Here is a 22363-nt window from a genome sequence, read left to right on the forward strand (position 1 = left end):
ACACTATGCTTCGGTTGAATGACCCAAAGGCCACGGTCAAAACTGTTCAACAGGAATGGTTGTTCTACTGACCACAAAGATACTGCATAAGTTACGCAACTGCATTGTATCACTGAAGTCTTAACTTGACTGTTTCTCAAAGATCATATTTCATCATATTAGTGGTATTTATATATACTTATCTTGTCTGAATAATAAAGAATAGAAACTTTGAGTGTCATAAGTGTAATGTATAAAGGCCTCTCTGTAACATTGTAATTATGATCCTTATTCAAGTACTAAAGACATATGATTAGAGCAAATATCTGACAACCTACGCTTGTTATGTTAGTCATGTCACATATTGATCTAAAGTCAAGACAGCTGATGAACTATTATTGAAATCCGATCCAAATCTTAATGACTGCTGAATAACAGCATAGACCTTTTTTGCTCATAAACATGGTCCAGGTTATAGATTGTTCACAGACAAGTGGCAAGTGATATTTGTGCCTGTAATTTTGTATTGACTTATATAATCTAATTTAAGAGTTACCATGAGGACATCCAACTTCATCAGTAAAATGAACAAGGCTGTAGTAATGAGCACAACTGTTTACATAAGACTATGGCATAGCTGAGCTGGGCTCATAGCCACAAAGTTTCGGGTTTGATTTTCATGTTGTTCCTCTGAGTAAAGCACTAAACCAGCTGCCTCACATATCAAATACCCAGCTGTATAAACAGTGTGGAAACATGCAAACTATGCAAGTGACACTAGGTAAGGCACTCTGCTTTTTCGTAGAGTGAAAATATTGCACAAAATATTGCAACTGGGCCTTGTCAAACATCTTGTCTGCTCAGACACAATCAAATACCTCAAAACTCATTTGATAGCACTTCATAATGCAGCAGGACAAATGACTCCAAGCACACTGCCATGGTAACCAAGGAGTTTTTCAGGGCCAAAAGTGGAAATTCTTGACTGGCCAAGTCAATCACCTGATCGGAATCCAGCTAACCATGCATTTTAAATTCAGAAGACAAGACTGAAGGCAAAAAGCCCCCGGCACAAGCAGGAACTGTAAGATGGCTACACTACAGGCCTGTGAGAGCATTAACAGGGAGGATACCAAGCATCTAGTGATGTCTGTAGATCACAGTCTTCAGCCAGTGATATCAGGCAAAAGATACATGACCAAGTACTATACATGACCACTTTATTGTACATAATGGTAATCTGCCCAAATACTTGTGGTATCCTAAAATGGAAGGACTGTATAAAACATATTATAATTCTACATGGTTCATCCGATTCGGATGAAAAAAATCCCTCAAATTAAAACTGACAGACTGCACTTTATCCCTATAGTCATTGTATCATTTCAAACCCAAAGTGGTAGAGTGCAGAGCCAAAACAACAAGAAAAGTGTCCCTGTCCAAGTGCTTTCAGAGTTCACTGTATGGATACAGTACATATATGTATATTTTAAAAAGTAAGCTTTGTAAGTCGGTCCGGATAAAGGTGCCTGCTCAGCAAATGAATAATGAATAATGATACTGTTAATCATGGTCATCCCACATTCTCAGCAAAAAGCAAAGTCCTGTCATTGCCGTGCTGTTTTTACTGTGTGCGCGTAAAAGGGTTCGCTGCTGGCAGCCCGCTACCGCTCTTAGACACTGGCTCTTCAACAGAGCACATGTGAGGTGGTGGCCACTGAAGCACAGAGGACTCAGGGACTCCTCCACAGGTGATCAAAAAGGGTTAAACATGACACACATAGAGGGATGTTACCCAAACAGGGTGTGGTCACACAGTGTAAAGGGGAGAAGCCTCAATGAGCACCCTCCAAGGAAAATTATTTGTGGTTGATGGGCAGGGTGGTAGACACTGACAGAAACCTACGGGCCAAACACACGGTTTGTTGATATGCCACAGATGTATCACTGGGTGTCAAAAGTACTGAAACTGTCTCCTGGGTAACATAAAATGGCAGGCCGACAGTGCACAGGCCGACCCACTTAACTGAAAAAATGACACATTTTGGCATTGGTCAGCTAAGAATTGATCGCTCCATTCCAGTAAAGGCCATATTGGTGTACCAGGCCATAAAAAAGTAGGGTGATAAATAAAAGACTTTTGTTTTCCCTCTGAGAGTTCTGAGCAGCATCGATTTTGTGGTGATAACGGGACAATAAAAAATGACACGTGTCATGAGGACAAGTTTGGAGTACTTCCATTTCCTCAGATTCAATGCAATTTCTTTTAATTAATTTTATGAATCTGTGTGCACAAACATTTATAATGCATTAAGTATAATGTGGAAACACTGAAATTGGCAGATCATTTTTACAGCATTTTTACTTAGCCTGGTATTAAAGCTTTTCAGGTTGCTTCATTCAGGAGCAAGTACCCTATCTGGGGATACAACAGCAGTGCTCCAAGATTGAAACCCTGAAAACCTCTGGTTATGAGTGCAGTACTCTAACAGTACACCACACTTCCACTTTTCATTGCTAGATTTGTGAATGTTTGACACAATACAAAAAAAGTCTGATAATTCTGTAACAGCCAGTCTAATCTGCAGAACGAAAGTCTTTTCTAGAGCTTTCCTTTGGGGGATATCTGCACAGAGAAGCTTCACAGATCAAAGTGAAGTGCCTTGTGTCTTTTGAGTGAAGTTTTGATCTGAAAGGATTCAATAGGCTCACACTGCCAGCCGCACAGGGAAATGTGAGGAGCCAGCCGCCAGCTGTGGTCTCGATGGAAATGGGGTAAAAACTCACTCCAGCCTCTGAATCAGGCAACGGCTTACTTTCCCTTTTTGATTGCTGAAATTCACTTGTCCTTACATCCCTCCTAAAGGGACCCAAAACTAAGAGATATCAAGACTTATGCATGCTTATACAAAAACAGAAAAACAAAACACGACTGCCTGTTTGTGCAACTTTTCATGCCAGTGTATTAAATTCACTGTGTAAGTCGCTCTGAACAAGAGCATCTGCTAAATGACAATGATGTAATCATGATTTTGTACTTTCTAATTCTGAAACACAATAAACAACTAAAGCCGCTAATGTACGGAAAAACTTGAAATCTCTATGGGGAGGAGCGTTCTCAGCAATGATACAAACCAATGATTTGGAATGCACTTTTTCCACATCTTATGCTGCAGCAATGTCAGAATTATCTGACCGTCTTTGCCATTTCCATACAACATGACCACATCCCAGCATCAGATTTGAGGCTTCACACAACCACCTTTGTGACTGTGACATGACAGATTAAATTCCAGCACCAGACATCTCTGAAACCTTTATCGTCAGCAAACCTGGGCTGGACACTGGGTTGAGGGCACATTTCAAGGTCTTAGTCAAGTCAATTCAGTTTATTTCCTGGGGAATGATCTTTTAGACAGGAAGTGGTCACAGGCGGACACATATTTATACATCTGCCTATGGGTTTTCACCAGCAGAAAACACAGCAAAGTAACATTGCTCAGCTTCACAGCTTTTGTTATGTGTATGTAAATGGTGAGGGAGAAAAAAAACGTTGGCGGATATGTGCAGTCAGCATGTAAACTTCGACGGTTTCTTTTGCTCTTCCGCTGTTCCCAGCCCGTGTCCAAGCAACAGCCAACCGTTTTCTGTTTCACGCCAACACCGGAGGTCATGCGGTCAGCCTCGCAGCCAATTCGAATTCCATTCCTGCAACACGCTCCGCGTGGTCAACTTTCTGGCTCAGAGACATGTTACGCGCTCCCAAATAAATATTAATGACCGACCCATGAGCTAATCCTACATATTAGCATCTGGAAGAAGACAGGGCCTTGTTTACCAGCATCTTGTGGCAAACGGGCTACAGAGCGGGCTTTTCAGGGAGGTGTCGGGCGAAAATGCGGCACTGATTGATGTTCCCTCTCTACGGTTTCCCATCGAGGTCTTCAATAACACTGCAAGCGTGACAAAGGCAAATTTACACGTCCTACGGTGAACTGAAAAAAGGAGAAGTAATAGACTCAGAACCCTAGTTATTAAAGTCATTAAACCACAGAGCTGAGATAGTGATTATGTTAGAGGGGCTGATAATCATCCAGCCCCTTCTAGGAATAAATGCACTTTCTTCCCTTTTTTTTTTCCTGCATCACCCCTGCTGGGTGCGCTGGGATAATTGCAAGAGATGAGAGATCCTCATTGGCCGAAATTACGATTGACATTCACACCACGGGGGCCTCCCTGCGTCTTGTATGAAAATGAAGGAGGACGTTACTAATGAGAAGAGCAACTGTGGGCGCCATGACCATTTGACACCTTCCAGGAGCTCTCCCTCCTCTTTTCAACGTTGGCAAATTTTGGACTAGCGGACAATGCTCATTAATGATGTGTTCCTACAAGCAAGCGACAAAAGAGACATGTCCACGCCTACTGTTTCACGGCAAATGTGAGACGACAGTAGAGATGAAAGAACAGCTAGAGTCTACATATCACCACGGCACTCCCAAAATCAATGACATTTATTTGAATGTAAAAAAAGGACAATGTTTAGAAACCTAACAATCATTGTCAGGATGACTGTTCTACATGCTGTGGTAGAGTGGCCGCAGGCCAAGCAGCTAATGAATACACCAGCACTTTGGACACCCACCTCCTCATCTCAGATTAGACACCCTGATATGAGTGAGAAGAAATCAAAAGTTTAAGATGGAAAGTAACACTTGTGAATACAGTAATGCCAGAGCTACTTAGTGCTGGAGGATCTGCAGTGTCTGCAAACTTTTGCTGCAGTCTGGCAACAACAGAATTAGCTAAGCTTTAACTCACTAAACTTATTATTAGACAGTATTATTAAACATGAGAACATAAAAGTATGAGAAGGTTTAGTGATGAGAACGGGCCACTCAGGTCACCTAAGCTCCTGCCAATAGTCAGGAGTGTTTCCAGTACTGTGTCAATCTAGGTCTTGAACAATCCAGGACCCCTATTACACTGGCCTGAGAATCTGGGGTTTTTCCCAGGATTTCCTGGGTTTGCCTTATAAATGGGACTTATTGGGTTAATAGACCTGAGAACTCTACCAGGCTCCAGAGCTGAGTCCAACCTGGTAAATCACCCAGGTCTGCTTCAGTGCAGAAGGGGATTCATTTTTTGCATACGCTGCACTCTTTGCTGTCAGACCTACACTAGTCTATTGTTGGTTTCCCTGTTTGCTGCTGCGTTCACAATTGACGTCATGAAGAAAAAATTCTCTCCTCCTGGTTAGATATTATTGCTGTTTCGAGTTCGGATTCCTCTCTTTGAATCTCTGACTGTGGGTCACAAGATTGCAGGGAATTCCATTCAGATTAGCATCATATATTAACTGACACAGAGACTAAAATAAAAAAAAAACCTCTGTGTCTATTGTCTACTGTGTCTAAAACAGTGTCTATTGCAAAAATGTAGGCTATTGCATTCTTCTCTGTCATACGGCTGCACTGCATATATTACAATGTAGAAATATAGAACAAAAATATAAACATAACCGTCTCTGTATCCAAGCCCTGTATGTCACGGTAGTATTGTATGCTGTAATAACTCAATGTTCCATAAGCCCTGAGAGTGATAAAACTGAATACATCAAGCTAGCTAGCTATCAATCTAGCAAAGCCAGTTACCTGGCAAGTTCATGAATAGTTTGCTGAAATGGGTAACTGTTCACAAGGAAAGAAAAAGGGATGATGAGGGAAAGGGAGGAGGACAAGGTCAGAAGTATGGGACCTTCAAATGAAAGTTCCCTGAGAAAAGTACAAAAAGTACAAAAAGCTGCATATATATTTACATGACCTCCCCCGGTGCACAGTCCCCACCTGCTTGCGTGCTAGCCACGGTGACCGCTGCGAAGAGCCTCTGTGTCCGGCCCATATCCGAGACCCCGTTCACGGCCTCCACTTCAAAGGTGTAGTTGGCATGTGCCTGCAGATCCACTGCCGTCACACGGGTGTCCACCAGCCCAGACCGCCGGGGGAAGAACCCGACACTGCCCCCGCAGGGCGAGCACTCCTCCCGCGCCCCGGAGCACCGCCGGCACGTCACCCTGTAGGTGAGGTCGCTGCGCCCCCCCGTGTCTGCCGGGGGGGTCCACTCCAGGTTGACTGAGGTCTGGTTGACCACATACACCAGGTTCTGTGGCGCAGAAGGAGGTCCTGTTACAAGAAATAAATGTATGAAGGAATTAATGACTGATAAAGAGTGGCCTTCACACAGCACCTTACAAGGATCTTGAAATGCTTTACAAAGGGAGATGGCAGGGCAGGCATTATCTCAGTGAGCAGCTACATGTAACCCCCTTTTAGCTGGTGTGGACTTTTTATACTGCGTGTCCACACCAGGGCTACGTGGAGAAGCTGGCCAGTACTTCTCACAAAAGAAGATTTTCAAATGTTCAAAAAACGTTCAGATGTTCAAAACCTGCTTAACCTACTGTAAATAAATCAGACAGGGTAAAACAGGAAAACCAGGCATATGTTAAAGAGCTAAATTATAAAACAAGGACTAACCCATATTAAAAAATTACAGCCTTCTCTAGTTCTGTCCTTGCTCTTCTTCCATTTCACAGCCCACCTCAATAATATAACCTAGTGGGCATGACTAATCAATTAAGCAAACAAACATTCTAATGCCTGTCAAGCCAAAAACGCATATTCTTATGCTTTCCAAACCGGTTGAGGTGAACCTGATGACAAAAGAATTCTCTACCGGACGGTTTAACACATATGAAAACACAGGTATCTGAAGACAAACAAATACACAGTCATACACACATAACAGGGGAGAAAACTGTAGAGACGAGTGCATCTACAAAAACTGTCTGACACAAGAGACATTAGAGCATTTAGGGTTAGGGTATGAGTTGGTTCATGACCACTAAATGGGCATATCCAAGCGACATCATACAGAAACCAAGCTGACCAACAGACTTACAGGGATAAATTCACATGGAAGTGGCTAAGGAGGTAAGGAAAACACTTGGCGTAAAGATCACCTGTCGGTTTTTGAGGCCCTGTTACCTGCAGTCAGAAAAGGTGCATGTTCTGTGGCATTGTTCTCTTCCTGTTTCCTGTTCTCAGAGCATTACTTCCTGTCCCTCGGTTGTCTGCCCCCTGGGACAGACCTGTTATTACTCTCCCTCATCAGTAGCACAGAGGTGCAGCACATTCTGATCCTCTAATGTCCAGGCACATGACCTTTGAGTTCTAGTGCTGGCAGCTCCCTGGTCCTAATCACATTTTCCTCTCTCTCCTCATTTTGTGCTCTACCTTCAGTAAATGGATTCACCTCATAAGGCCCCCAGGGATGGGATGCCTCACTGAGACGTGAGGCCATAATGGCTGTTCTCGCACAAAAAGCCGAGGTACTCACAAGTACCTTCACCCATACGTGCAGAGACAGAGATGAGACAACTGGGGTACAAAGGAACCCCTCTGACCAGCTCCCAGAGCTTCCGAGCTGAAATTCACACTTAATACCAAACCTCTCTGATTGGCCCCAGGCCTTCTGAGCTGAAATTCTCATTTAATATCCAACCTCTACGATTGGTGTGCAGACCCTCTGAGCTGAAATTCCCACTTAATATACAACCTCTCTGATTGGTTCCAGAGCTCCTGCTTGATTTCAGATACATTCTGCTGCAGCTATGGAAATGTCACCTCATTTCAGCTCAGCATTAAACAGCTTATTGCAGAGCTTGAACTATTTCAACAGACACATTAGTTGGGGGGGGGGGGGGGGGGGGGGGGTGCGAGCTGAGGGGAACTGTGTTAAAGAAATGTCTAAGACTAACCAGCTGGCTGTCACATGGCTGACGGAGCTTTTGTGCTGTGTACACAAGTAAAGGTGTCCTCATATATTTACCACTGCATTTTCCTTTCTTTTTTCAGCATGTTGTGGCAAAGTGGCTCTATCGGTGAATGGCCAACACCACTCTAATTCCCAGAAATGTGTGGGGAAAGGCCCCATTCCCTCACAATTTGTCAGTGGAAGATATAAAGCTGGATGGGCAACACTGCTGGTGAGACTGCAGCCCCGAGTTTCCAAAACAGCGACAGACACAATACTGGGGCTCATTTCACAAAAGCAATCCAGAGCAAATTTCATTCTTACATCTAGTCAAAATGTGTGTCACAAAAGATGTGAGCTTGTAAATGCGATATAAATGTGAGACCAGTACAGAGTTATCGCCAGCACTTGAGTTGCTTTTTCAGAGGTGGACAAATTAAATGGAAATGAGATGGGAGCTAATCTTACAAGTTGGCATGATTCCTCTAGAAACATAGTCAAAGAGATGTTCATCACAAAATACAAATGATATTCGAGTAACCGATTTCAGCTTCAGATGACATCCACCTTCAATTTTCTGTGAAATGCACGAAAAGAAAAGGAAAAAAAATTCTGATATTTGCTCACATACAAAAAGTCTTGCAAAAGTAGCCCACAGATTTTGTGCTTTTAACATGGACAACTAGCATTGTGATTTGGTGGATTTGCACGTGAGTGCATTTTCTGTTAGTCTTGCGTTAGGTCAAGAGAAGGACACTTTAGCTTTGGAGGCAAGTTTTCATCTAGCTATTTACAACAAAGCACCTAAGACCATGCCTATTTCCAGACAGTAGGCTTGGCTAACATCCTAAAACTCCACAGCATAAAATGGTATTGCATGAATTGCACATTGACATGATTATTCTGTTAAAATGCAGTGACAGAAATGAAAAATTTTCCTTGTTTGTTTTTTTTTTTTGTTTTGTATTCAATACAGATGCTGTAGTGCAACTGCACTATGACATCTCTCAAAATATCTGCAACACATCTTAATCTTTCTCCCCTCTTAAAACAGAATTCTATAATGACATTCCTGCATATAATCCGCACTCTGGAGAGATCTGTGTCACTATTTGTTTTGGGCCCGGCGTTTTGATAGGCTTCCAAATGCTAATCTAATAAACTGTCAGTCAGACTGCATATTCAGAGAATGTGAATTCACTTGTACTTCAGTCCTACACCATTGCAAACCCCGCACGGAGCATCTCAATGTGGTCATGGAACACATTTAAGAGTTAGCACCAAAACTCGTAGAGACCTATTTTACTCTTTTATAAAAAAAATAAAAAATAAAAAAGATCCATCACACTATGCTTTGTGCATTATTAATTTCTGTGTTCAGTTTTTTCGGGTTATTTTGTTCTTTGTTTGTTGTTAGAGACCAAAGCGAAAATATACTGCCAATGGAATTGTGTTTTTGCCTTCAGGAATACTGAAGGTTATAGAAATTTCCCTCAGCTAAAAAAAGAATCCATTTTTATCCCTTTGTTGTGTGAATTTTGCCCTTGATTAGCATAGGAATACACTGAAAAGTGAAGAAAGCCGTCTGTCTCAGACAGTAAAACTAGATCACAGAAACAGAAGGCAATGGATATATAGTTGATAAAACTGACAGATCTCGTTTTTTCCCCTTGAAATATGAGTTTGGTGATTCTATTTTTTGTTAAGTGGCAAGTCGTAGGATGCCTTACATAAACTTTTTCAGCAGGGTCAGTGAATCAGAAAGTCTTGATTGAGAAGCAGATTAGTTCCTCCAACAGGAAGAAAAGAAATTTAAGACCACCTTTTCACCCTGTTTTAAGGTAATTGTGCCTTGCCACTCGAGATGCTGAACCATACATCTTAAGTGCTTGGTAAAAAATGCAATTGAGATAGCATCTTAGACAGGTGGCTCCGTGGTCAGCTGTCACAAGATCTCTGTAGTCTTTGGGTGGGCTGCGTTTAACCAAGTACCATAAAGCAAGATGAAAGCATATTGCTAAAAGCATGATGCCATTAGGGCCTTGTAAGTCCGTTTGGGTGTGAGTGTCCACCAACAGAGTAAATGATAGGGCAGGTTTGCTGATACAGGCAATGCGACTGCGCAGTCAAACCTGTTGTTCTGTAGCTGTGTCATGCTGTCATGTCACATGTGCATGACCTAACAATGAAAACTGGATAATCAAGTGATGTCACTTCTTGCTTCAAAGTGGTGGTCAAGACCAGCAGCCTGTTTGTGCGTGTGTGTGCGTGTGTGTGTGTGTGTGTATCTGTGTGTGTCAGAGAGAGGACATGTGTGCATGGGTAGAGCCATAATAAGCTCTAAAAGGTCATTTTTCAGACGGGAGTGTTTGAGGCCTTAGAGCAAGACACAGTAAACCACGCTGGCACTGCTTCTGTATGAGGAATGTGGGAGTGGAACTGCACACCCTCCCCCCAACTTAATCCCTTCACCCTCCTAAACAAGGCATCCCTGCCTGTCACATAATTGCCACGCTCACCAGAACAAAAAAAAGAGACAAGAGACGCTCACAGGCTGCTGTTGACTCTAATTGCGATCTTTCAGAGAGGAAACGCCAAATTGCTTCACTTGATCATTAGCTACCAGCAACAGGGGGAAAAAAAAAACAAACCATTGACCATAATTATACAGACACCAAGACAGAGGCTTTGATCGCCATTGATGAAGTGACAGATGACACATCTCCTTCAGAGTCTTTGCCAGAATTAGGTTTTTTTAGATTGGACAGTAAAATTACCTGTTTAGGAGTTTAATCCCAATAAGACTAAGATGTTAATACAATAATATAAACTATACCAAACAAAAGAGTGACTAGAAGGTTACCTCTGAATTATGCTTCAAGAGTAAACGTCATACTTGACTTGCAAACAATTTAAGAGGCAGGGACTTTCTAAGAAAAAAAACAACATACTTATACATACAACAACTTATAATTATTTATGTTTTTATTACATAACTCACTGGAGTTTGCAACTGCATTTTGTAAAAAAAAAAACACAAGTACGCATGTAAAACTGAACACCAGGGAAATAATTTCACTGGAGGTACCATACACACACAGCCCTCATGAAGCAGGTTTGAAAACGCTTGGCATGTTCGACTGGACACTCTTCCTGAGTTTTGTTTTCTCTTGGAGACAATAATAACTGCTTCACAAAAAAAAAATCATATCACTATTAAGCTAACAACATTTTTGGAGAGACGTAAGGGCCATATTTACATTTATGTTTACATTTTTGGCTTAGCAGGTTCTCTTATCCAGAGTCACACACATCCATCCCAATTTTTACATATTGGCCATTTATACAGCTAGACATGAAGGAATATGGGTTGAGCAAATTGTCCAAGAGTGTGAAAGCATTCAGAATTACACCAGCAACCTTTAGTATAAGGACTTGTATAAGACAGGAACCAGCTGGTGGCTCAGTCCCTGGGCTCCTTTAAGGCAGTGGCCTTGTGTTTGCCTGGAAACAGCACTTACTTGTGCAGGCCACAGACGGTGGGTCAGAGGGGGCGCGGTAGTAGCCGTCGTCGCAGTCGCAGGTCCATGATCCCTCTTTGTCGTTGGAGCTGTGGGCTGGGCAGCGGGAGCACTGCAGGTCCTGGGAGGAGGCCTTGTAGAACCCTCGGCCACAGGCTGCAGACAGGACAGGCAGTTCACAACACAGCCACCAACAGAGGGCGCCACCAAACAGAACACCTGGCCTGCGTTTGCTGCTCGACTGGCAGTGACCACGTTCCCATGAGCCGCTCAGTCTTTACCTGCTCCACTCCCCAAACATATTGAAAGGTAAATGTGAAAGAAGCAAACACAGTCAAGGTATCAACATACATCAGTTTAAGCTCCACAATTTTTGTTGTTTATTTTTTGCTTATTTCCTTGTTTTAAATCACATTGCTTTACAGCTAAAGTGAGATATAAATGCAATTATTCTATTCAATTTCATTCTGTTTCAAGTAACAGAGTTACCTTGGTACAGGTTAAGAGGTGAAATAGAGCCAGGAGAATAAGGTTACTGAACTCTAAACAGATCACTTCACTATTCGTCTTCAGGAGTTGATCTTCTGGATTAACTTGGCAGCTAAGGATCAAAGACTATCTATTAACCATTCCCAAGTCTTCACAGCCTACACACATGGACTGTCAAACAACATTCCAGCTATTAGTATCTTATCTTGTCTTATGTATACAACATTAGTGTGCGGGGGCAGATACTGTGTTGTACAATAGAGGTCAACTATATGCACTGATCTCAAGCGAGCCCACACACCTACACAAATGCATGTTTGCACACACACACACACACACACACACACACACACACACATTAATTTTATAACTCATACGTGTATCTCCATGAAATCTAGAAAAACTAATTTAAGTATTTATAAATGCACAAATCAAGTCAATGACTCTAACAAGGCTGATGTAAAAACACTAAATACGTCCACCCCAACACTAGTCTAGGGTTTTATTATCTTGAAGAACAACCTTGTAGGGTTTTAAGTTTTCCCAGCGATGAGAGTTACATAATGAACTTTGATATGCTAATGTTTCAGTGGGCCAGACTGGAGTCATAACACTGGCAGACATTTCATACTTTCAAAGCTTCAATATTTAAGTATTTTACAGCTGGATGTTTGACTAAAATAATTCAGGTTAAGTACCTTGCTCAAGGATCCAACAGCAGTTCCCCTCTGGGGAACTGAACCCACAACCTCCTGGTTGCAAGCCCAGATGCAAAACCACTACACTTCATAACTGCCCTTTCAGGACTAATCACTCTCAGCTCACATGGGTGGCCCTTACTCTGGCTCCTCTGTGGTAAAATCACCCACCAGTCCAAGATTAGCAGCAACAAGGGCCAGCAGAAGCAGGCCTCTCCAAAGCAAACACTCCCTGGCAGTTCCCACGACGACACAGTTTATCCTACGCCTTTGTGATCGGGCCTGTGTTTATCGCCGCACCCGCGCCCGCCTCGGGTCTCCCAGAGTGTTTATGTAATCTCCCACAGGGCAGCACGGCGGCGGACAACCTCCGGTCAAACGGCTCCGAGGACGTGAGCAACCGCAGCGATGCAACGCGTATAAACACGGACGTCCAACACACACGCACTCTCGTCTGCAGGGCTGGTCTGCTGCCGGCCTGCTCCGTTTGACTGCCTGGCTTCTGTCATCTCCTTCCCCAACTCATGTACACTCACCCTGGACTCTCTCCTACTGTTTTGCCTCTTCACCAATCATCATTTGAAATATACATGCATTTTATCAACTGATTAATTAAATCCTGCATCTGTTCAATACCCCGTTTTGGTCAGTGATAAGTGAAACAATATACAACTGTATTTCCCATAAAGCCCTACTTTTCATACAGTAATGGAAATAAAAAGGTACCTGTAGGGGGTACTATGAAAGAAATAAAACCCAGGGAGGGTTTATGGTTGGACATAACATGCATTTATTAATCTGCTCTCTCAGGCCCATTGGCTTGCCATGTGTCTGGTATGCCCAATCACACACTTTCCTAGTGGTTAGTTTTCAAATACATTTCTCTGGCATGTATTTGAACAGTGACAAGCTTTTGAGTAGATACACCTGTTAGATGGTTACTGTATAGTCAACTGCTGATACTTGAAGAATTCTTTGTGCCATATCGGCCTTCTCATTTAAAATGAGGGAAGAGGCATCTACAGTCACTGATTCTTTACATCCAGTGATACAAAAGCAAGGGTGCCTCAACTCCTTAAGGAGCACAGCCCTAATCAAACTGAGAACGCAGTGACAAACAATGGCCATAATAATTATGACTCGTCTATCTAGCAGTCACAGCTCAGCATTCATTTTTTTGGCCAACAAATGACAAACCATCAATTCCTTTCAAGCAATGTCTCTTTGTCAGTACCACTGTATAATTTACTGAAATAGGACTGATTGGTTCAATGTGTTTTATCCCTAGAAACATTTCATAAAAATAAATTAAGAAATAAATCACGCTCAAAGTGATCAGAATGATAGCTTTCATTGTCTAAGCAGTCCCAGTGTACCCAGGTCCATTCACCTAAACTTCACTGATTTACATATTTTTTGTGCTGTTGTTATTGCTATCATTGTTCTTAGAGTGCTTGGTTGCTTAACCCCTGCTGAAGAGATCTCAGCCACAGCAAAGATTGTGAGAGTTCTGGTAAAACAAAGAAGTGTTATCTTGCAGACATACAGACACAGAAAACCATATGTGAATGCACACACGCATAAACACACAGACACACACACACACACACACACACGCACACACACACACACACACACGGACAAAGAGGCATACAAAGGGCTGCTTGTTTTACATACTGTTTTCTCCCAGCTAGCTACTTAACGTTCTTGAATTGCATCCAAGCGTGGGGCATGTTTGTCTATTCAAAACAAACCCTACGACAGAACACCGCAGGAAAAAAAAAAACGATGGATGAGGTTCTGGAACATGGCTGACAGCCTGACATATCATTACCTTGGGGATGTACCGGGTGATAGTAATTACTAATGTCCGTCCCTAACTGTGGAAGTCAGGAGCATTTCTCTCACAGTTAATGTAGAGCCTTGATGGACAGATCAGGTTGTGCCGCAAGCCTTGCGTTCGCAGCGTGGCCGGTGATGAAAATGAAAGGTTCAGTTTTCACAAGTCCATAAAATGACAAAGCCAGCCACCCCCATTAATTCCCAAATTAGTTCAAGGTAGTCATCATTCTAGCACGATCAGGGGCGGAGATCAGCAGGGAACAGCGACAATTAAAATCTTTTACTCTTCCTTCTCATTTCAGATACAGTTGGATTCTTACTAAGGCATCCTAGGTTAATTGTCTCTTTCTTCTCTCTCACTGAAGAAAGAATAAACATTTTGTGCCCTACTTGAACAGATGAATTTATAACAAGGGGCACACAAAGGCTTCCAAAATAAATGAATAACCGGTTAAGGCTTAATTGGTTAAGCAACAGGACTTGTCAGGGGTTATATTTCATAGAAATGAAATATATTTAATCGAAATTGCAGACGATAAGACACATTCCTAACCCTGCAAAATCTAGTGTGGAACACATGAATGAGGAATACAGAGACAGAACTGTACAAAGAAACCCATGTGTGAAATGTTAGTTTGTATTTTACTGGTGTTTCCCTCTTCCCCAGCTTTGGTAAGCAGGCCCATTAGTCATTTCTGGACCTCAGGCTCCAGTGGCGACATCACCCTGCCTGTCACACGAGATGCAGGGACGCAGAGTATCGAAAACAGCATCTGAGCAAAGCGGAACCTCTTGGAGGCGACGGCCCATTAGAGTGACGAGGGCAGTCTGCGGGACAAGAGCGTGGCAGGACTCACTCCCTGCCCTGATCGTGTGATAAAGGAAATCCTTTCGTTCTTCCTCCTGTGCTTTCCTTACACACCGGCACCCTCAGAGGTAACAGTAAAAACAACACCCCAGCCACACAAAGCATCTGAAAAGCATGAGGGGAAAACAATCAATCCAGACTGCTATGACTCCCTGTTTAGACAACCAACATAAACAATTGATACGTACTGTTAGTGTTAAGATATGCAGGGGTGGACCTCTATATGTAGTAGAAGGTAGGCTTCATTATGCTTTAGCTCCCTTTATTTGAAATGTGAAGAAGAGGATAATGGTTGTTTCTCATTAATGATCAATACATCTGCTGCTGTGTATAATTCAGTTCATACTATGGCTAGATGTTGATATTTCGAGTCTCATTAATACTAGGAATAAAGGTAGCACTTGTGTCTCCCCCAGCCATTTGTATTAAATTCACAGGAAACAGATCTACATGTTTAAAGGCACAAGGCTTAATTTTGTAGATTAACAAGATTTGTCGAAATTAGACTCTACCACAAATAAATGAAGTTACTTGTTCCTTTCAGACATGTTGCCAGCTAAACGATGTTTTTTGGTTTCGAAAAGATATGCAAAATACATGCCAACATCTGTATTAGCATCAATCACCAAAGGCTCTTTTTGTGCTATAAACCTTTTTACAGCGTAATGAAACATTAAATCAATCACTCTACATCATTTCTTGTGCTATTTTGAGTCTGAGCTCCAACTGGCCATTCCGTGCAAAACGCACGTCCCCTTCACAAAAAAACGTCTGCCACCCGCCGTGTCGCATTAGCGTGGGCCTTCTGAACGAATTAATCCTGACGTGGAAAATGTTTCTGCCCAATCGCATCACTTTCAGTTCATTTGACCCAGAGGGGGTAGGCCGGGGGGGAGGGCGGCATAGGGGATGGAATGGTCACCTCAGCTGGGGAGGTGGTCAGTTCACCGGGGTGCTTCCTGTGAAAGAACAAAATGTGGTCGGCTATTTATGGCACTGAACAAGAGGGGGGGGGGAACTCCTCAAATTGGCCTGAAAAATATGATGTCGAGAGAGTGTCCAAATTTCTGATGTGCAGCAGGTTTTCTGCTACAAAACGTTCACCTTGCATCAACCAGGTGGCTGCTATATGGTGACGATGGATGACGCCAGCCACCCACCCTTACTGTGAAGGCGCTATATAAACTGCAATACACTGTTATTCTTACCATAAGCCAGGGTGGGTGCAGCAGCAGAGCACAGCCATGACACAGATAGTAGTGTCACCTGATCATACATTCACAGGGTCCATGATTGTTAGGTCACAATCAGCAAGGATGTAAAACAAAAAAAAACAGTTCTAGGGTAGATTGGTTCAGTTAACAAGCCTCAGGAAGATGGGTAAACCAATAAGATTGTTTGACACTAGAAGCTAAACAGGCATGTTTTTCATTGGCAGCTACATTCAGAATGATGGAGAAAACCTTTTCACCTCTCTCACCTTTTCAACAGGGCAAATATTTCACTATTATCCTTACATGTTCCATTTCAGTTATCTGCGTGAATCATTTCAGTCATGTTTTAATGCTTGATACCCCCAAAGTGCGTACACAGGGCATTTCAGCAGTGTGTGTATTTAATAGTCATGTATGAGAGAATCCCGGTGTTCTCTGTGTGTATATATGTGCATGTGTGTGTGTGAGTGTGTGTGTGTGTGTTTGTGAGTGTGTGTGTGTGTGGGTGTGTGTGTGAGTGTGTGTGTGTGAGTGTGTGTGTGTGGGTGTGTGTGTGGGTGTGTGTGTGAGTGTGTGTGTGTGTGTGGGTGTGTGTGTGAGTGTGTGTGTGTGGGTGTGTGTGTGAGTGTGTGTGTGTGAGTGTGTGTGTGTGGGTGTGTGTGTGAGTGTGTGTGTGAGTGTGTGTGTGTGAGTGTGTGTTTGTGAGTGTGTGTGTGTGTGGGTGTGTGCACGCGTGCAGGAGTCTGTCTTCCCAGCAGTACATGAAAGGTGGGTTTGTGAGCACAGCTGGATAATTTCAGTGGCATGCAAGAAGTGCTTCCGGGAATCAAATTTCAGCTTTTCATATTTAGGGAGGAAGCACATTGGAGGCAGGTACAATAGATGCTTCAGCACAGCAGCACCATCCAAAGCTCATCACTGACAACAGCAGGAGCCAGGAACTAAACTTCCCACGATTCAAGGCAGAAACGATTTCATTTCTACAGTGAGATTTTTTTATTATTAGTATTCTGGTGTTGAAAGGAAATGGGGTGACAGAAACTGTGTACAGTGTCAATCTCTAATGTATTTTTTAGTATGTAGAACATACCATATGCAGTATGGAGCTTTGTGCCTTTGTGTGGGTTGGTTGAGATGAATAAATATTTTTTATTCTAAAAGTTTTTCTATGTGTGTGCATATGTGTGAGTGTGTGTAAGTGTGTGTGTGCGTGTGTGCGTGTGTGTGTGTGTGTGCACACTCTTATGTGCATGGGTGTGTGTGTCTGTGTATAAGTGGGTGTGCTTGTGTGCCCATATGTATATATGTGTGTGTGTGTGTGTGTGTGTGTGTGTGTGTGTATGCGTGTGTACATGTGTGGGTGGGTGGGTGTGTGTATCTGTGATCGAGAATTTTTAAACTTCTGAGGAACTGTGGTCCTACAGGAAAAAGGGTTATTGTAGAGCCCTGGATAATTCAACCATGAACACAACAAATTTGGCCTCTCCCCTGGCTAAGGGCTACAGTAATCGGCTTTTCTTCCACGTGGTCCTCAAGCCGCCAGAACTAACTGCCGTATACATGAATAAAAAGTAGTGGATGTGAAAAGTAATCCCCTTTACAGCTGTGGCTGCACAGAAACTATTCAGAAGTCCATTTACAAAAGAGCAATATTTAACCCACACTGGATAATACAGCTTGTTTACCTGTAATGAAATACATTAAATATTCCCTGTCATACCACTGGGTTAAACCCACTGATATTATTATTGATGATTATTATTAAAACTGTCAATTGTTGGTAGAAAAGTGCAAAAAATTCATGACACTTCCACATGCAATTACCTATAGAGATATTTCATTATTAAAAACAAATTACTGGTCCTGCCAATGGTACAGGTTTGGTGCAGACTGCCAGAAATATGGATAAATTGTATGAAAGTTAGAGGCCATAAAGAGGAACTCATACTCCGCTGGGTCAGTGGCTTCATCACCACAGTCACAGCACAGATCCTCATAGGCTATGCATGAGGATACAAGTATTTCATGCAATAGATACTGATAACATTCCCCAGCATGTTTAAACAATCAAATACTGTCATGCAAGACAAAAGAATGAGTTGTTCTGATTTCAGACAGACAGACTGGCTGACATTCCTGAAATTCACAAATGATCTATTGGTTTCATCAGGGCTGTGAGCCAGCAATCAAGCTGCAGGTCAGGAATGGCTTCATATATCTTTGAAAATATAGATTTGACCTGAGTTCCCCTAACTGCCTAACTGAATGGAAATAGCAAACACCAACTTGGTGATCACCCCAACCTCTACCTCTTACACAATTAAGGGAACTCACCACACAGCTCCACCAATCCTGTCTTTTCTTGTGCTGGCAGCTCCATAGGAACAAACACACTTAAGTAAATTTGCACAAAACTTTCTTCACCTTGAAATAGCTGTGTCCTTCACTGACAGACTGGCCTACCAATACTGAGTGAGAGACTCCCCTGAAAGCAACTGCAGAATCTTTAGTTTACCACTAGAAGGCAAAAAGGCACCAAAATGTTATTTTTGTCTGTAATAATTTCTCCTACCCCCTCTAAAAGGCACAATTGTGCGGGTGAAAAAAGAGAATATTTAGCTATTTAGCTCCATTTTCTTGCAGTGTTTGGTAGAAACAGCCCCATGGTTGGGCCTGAGTGTCAACACCTTTCTGAGCTTATGATTGGGGGGGCTGCTCCTCGGAGAACTTCCGAAAGGGTGGCTCAGGGCCTAAATCTTCTCTCGCAAAGAAATCGATAACCCATTACATAACCTCACACTTTTCTCCCCACAGGGCTCAGAGCAGTGAGAGGATTTAAAGGATTTAATGTGCTCTGAGGGCTCTATGGGTGTGAAATGCCCCCGATTTCTTCCTATTTACTTTTTATCATGTAAAACAAACACATCAAGCAGCCACTCAAAACTTTTACATGTGCCGTTCTTACCTAACACAAAAATATATAACGTGTATCTATCTGTATACACACTTAACATACATGATTATGTGATTAGGTGATCATGAGACATACAAAAAACATACACTAAGAAATGGCTGGTACAGTACATGCAACTTAAAGTACAATGTCTTCTTAATATTAGCAGTCTAAATAATTGGCATTTTATGTTAATTCATACACTTTAAACATGTTGAGAGGAACAGATTCAACAATCTTTATGGAGCTATGGAGTTTCTCTTCATCACATGCACATACTGGCAGTATCTTACTGGAAGCATAAACAAACATGGATACCTAAGTCAACCAGACAACCTGTGCTGCTTTTAAGTCTTGTCCCTGATACTACAGTGCGGAATGCTACATCCAAGTCATGTTACCTGCTTGTATAAAATAAAAAGTGTAAGTCAATAAAACATAAAAAGAATTTAGCTTTTAGCGACTGCAGCCAAAATTGTAATCCACAGTAATTAAGGTCTGGAGAATGCTGTGGGCTAAATCTTTCTTCATAAAACCAGGAGTGGTGGGGAAAGAAAACACAACACAAGATGCTCACAAGGCAAAGTACGTCACTGTTCTCTGTGTTTGCTTAGATTGTATGAGCACCATGTAAACAGTTTTTAGCCGTGCGCCAGTTGTGAAATCAATAAACATTCATTCTTTGCAGTTAAAAAGGTTGCTCCTTTTCCTTTCTGCAGTTTGCTAATCTTTCCTTTCGCATTTACATAATTAAGGTCATTAACGGTAACAGAATGCAAACGTGCATCTTACCACCTTGGGAGTCTGTGGCAATGCTTGATTCCATCCAATGTGAAATGCAGGCTGCAGTGAGTCTGAACGCCTGCCTTTTTGACAACCCCTGCTGCCTGTGGTTAACCTCAGTCCCTACATGTCAGCATCTAAGACATTATCCCACCCTCCAATCTAAACTTCAAAGTAGATGATTTCCAACAAACCACTTCAAAATCGTTCTGTTGATTTCACCGTTAGTGAAAGAAACATGAGCAATCATCAGCTCTTTGTTCTGTCTAGAAGGTCAATAACTAGACAAGGGGTCTTGCCATTAATAACAGTTTGGCAAACATCTGACTAAGTTCTTAGGAAGAGATACAGGCTATCAGTGTTTGCTAAACTTATCATCCCTCAAATATGTCCAGCTGTTAAAATTATGCTTAAGAGATAAGAGATACCACAATGAATGTTTCATCTGTTTGTTGAAGACAACGCCTTTCAAACATTTCAGTTTTGTCCCATTTGTTAGATTACTGTCAGGCAAGAGTTTGTCTTTAAGGGTCAGTTATGTGCCATTTCACTAAGACGTTCCTTGGGACTTTGAGAGACAGACATATAAGTGTCTGTTAGCAAGGTTCTGGTTTCAGAAAGATGCATAGGAGCATTCAGTCTAGCCCGTATGGTGCTTCCTGCTTCAAAACTTGCATATTGAAATTAAGCATATATTTTATTTTACAATGAGGTGTAACAGTAAAAAAGCTTAAATTTGTTATAAAGTTAAGGACAGGTGCAATGGCACCCTTTCAGCCGCTATCTCTATGTGTGAAATCAAAATAAACAGACACGATCCTTTAACACCATCTCTATATAAATAACCACAACTCACGCGCGGCTACACTTCAAACACTGTTCCAGCATAGACCCGCCGTCCCCCTAAGGAGACAATGACTGACATTCTGCGGCGATGATTTTTGCGCAGATACGAGGAACAAAAAGAGAAAGGAAAGCTGTCCCTCGCTAGTGACGTTAACAACTTCATCGCGAGGCGTTTCGGGGCCGAAGCTCAAGCAAACACCTTTCCAACGACATGATTGACGGCTGATCTCCCTTTCCCCCCAGTCCCCAGCACCCCACCCCCGCTACGTCCTACTTAACGTTTAATGAATGCGCTGCTGCACTTCACACTTGTATTTGCTGTGCGTTCGGAACGGGAGGGGCAAACACCGCAGTTGTCAAAAAAAGGAGTGTGGAAGAAAAAAGGCAAGAGAAAGGAGAATCTCTCCAGGGAGAGTGCTAGGGGCCGCACAGCAATGCCGAGGCCGCGTGCCGCACAGAATTGAACCGCGCAGAGATTTAACCACTTCGCTGTAAGACCTGTCTTTCAGTGTGTAATTACAAACACATTTAATTTTATGAGCAATGAGCATGTCTAGACGGTTAGTCTATCGCCTGCATAAATAAAATTTCCATCTTCAATGTGATGCTGTTTGTTTTTCCCATATATCTGGTATATCGAAAGCCTTTCTTTCAGGGTATAGGGAGCTTTGTAGTGCATGCAACGATTTCATTAACAAATACATTTCGGCAACCTTTTAGAGGACGCTGCAAAAGACAGTAAATGGGAATAACGCACTGTTATGCCATATAATATCATATTAGAAACTGATACATTCATTCAATCTGTTCTTCTAATTAGACACGTCTTGCATCCACATCATGTACTGTAAACTCATAACCGGGTATAGACAACAACAGTGATGTTGAAACAAATAAGACGGTTTCAATTATTAGTTGGCTGGGATTGATTCAACTATGGAACCACTTCAGTTCATCTCTCCGTCCTTATCTCTGCTCATCTAGCATCATCACTCACCCTAATTCCTGAATACTTTAAGCTGTTGCATTATTTCAGTGTCTGAGTCTCAGTTTTACACATATAAACAGACAGCATGTAGTGTTACTTTTCTGTAATAATACAAATAACCAAAGCTCTTTTTTCTGACGATGGCACTTCACTGGTTTCTGAATTCTCTCTTTTTTTATAATTATCTCATTACAACCAACACGAAACAGCCAAACCATTAGCACTTCAGAGCACACGGTACATTTCTGAAGCACCCTTCACTTGGTAACTTGTGATATGTGTGTGACATGAAAACTGTTAGCACCGCTAATTTGCTCTATGCTGTTCAATCACGGCTGGTTTCACACTTCATAAGCAGCTTAGCTGG

General features: G+C 42.3%; 1 protein-coding gene across 2 annotated transcripts in view; it reads right to left on the reverse strand.

Moving 5' to 3' along the window:
* Positions 1 to 22363, reverse strand: part of LOC118787361 (ephrin type-A receptor 7-like) — a 53447-nt gene that overhangs the window by 25311 nt on the left and 5773 nt on the right. The window contains exons 4-7 of one of the 2 annotated variants that reach the window (XM_036542894.1): positions 11316 to 11471; positions 5826 to 6161; positions 683 to 694; positions 471 to 492 (exon numbers count right to left, since the gene is read on the reverse strand). In XM_036542894.1, the coding sequence (XP_036398787.1) occupies positions 471 to 492; positions 683 to 694; positions 5826 to 6161; positions 11316 to 11471 (526 nt within the window). The remainder of the gene's footprint in view (positions 1 to 470; positions 493 to 682; positions 695 to 5825; positions 6162 to 11315; positions 11472 to 22363) is intronic. The other variant, XM_036542893.1, reaches the window with a different exon arrangement.

This window comes from Megalops cyprinoides, chromosome 12 (genome assembly GCF_013368585.1).
Source record: "Megalops cyprinoides isolate fMegCyp1 chromosome 12, fMegCyp1.pri, whole genome shotgun sequence".
NCBI classification, from domain to species: domain Eukaryota; kingdom Metazoa; phylum Chordata; class Actinopteri; order Elopiformes; family Megalopidae; genus Megalops; species Megalops cyprinoides.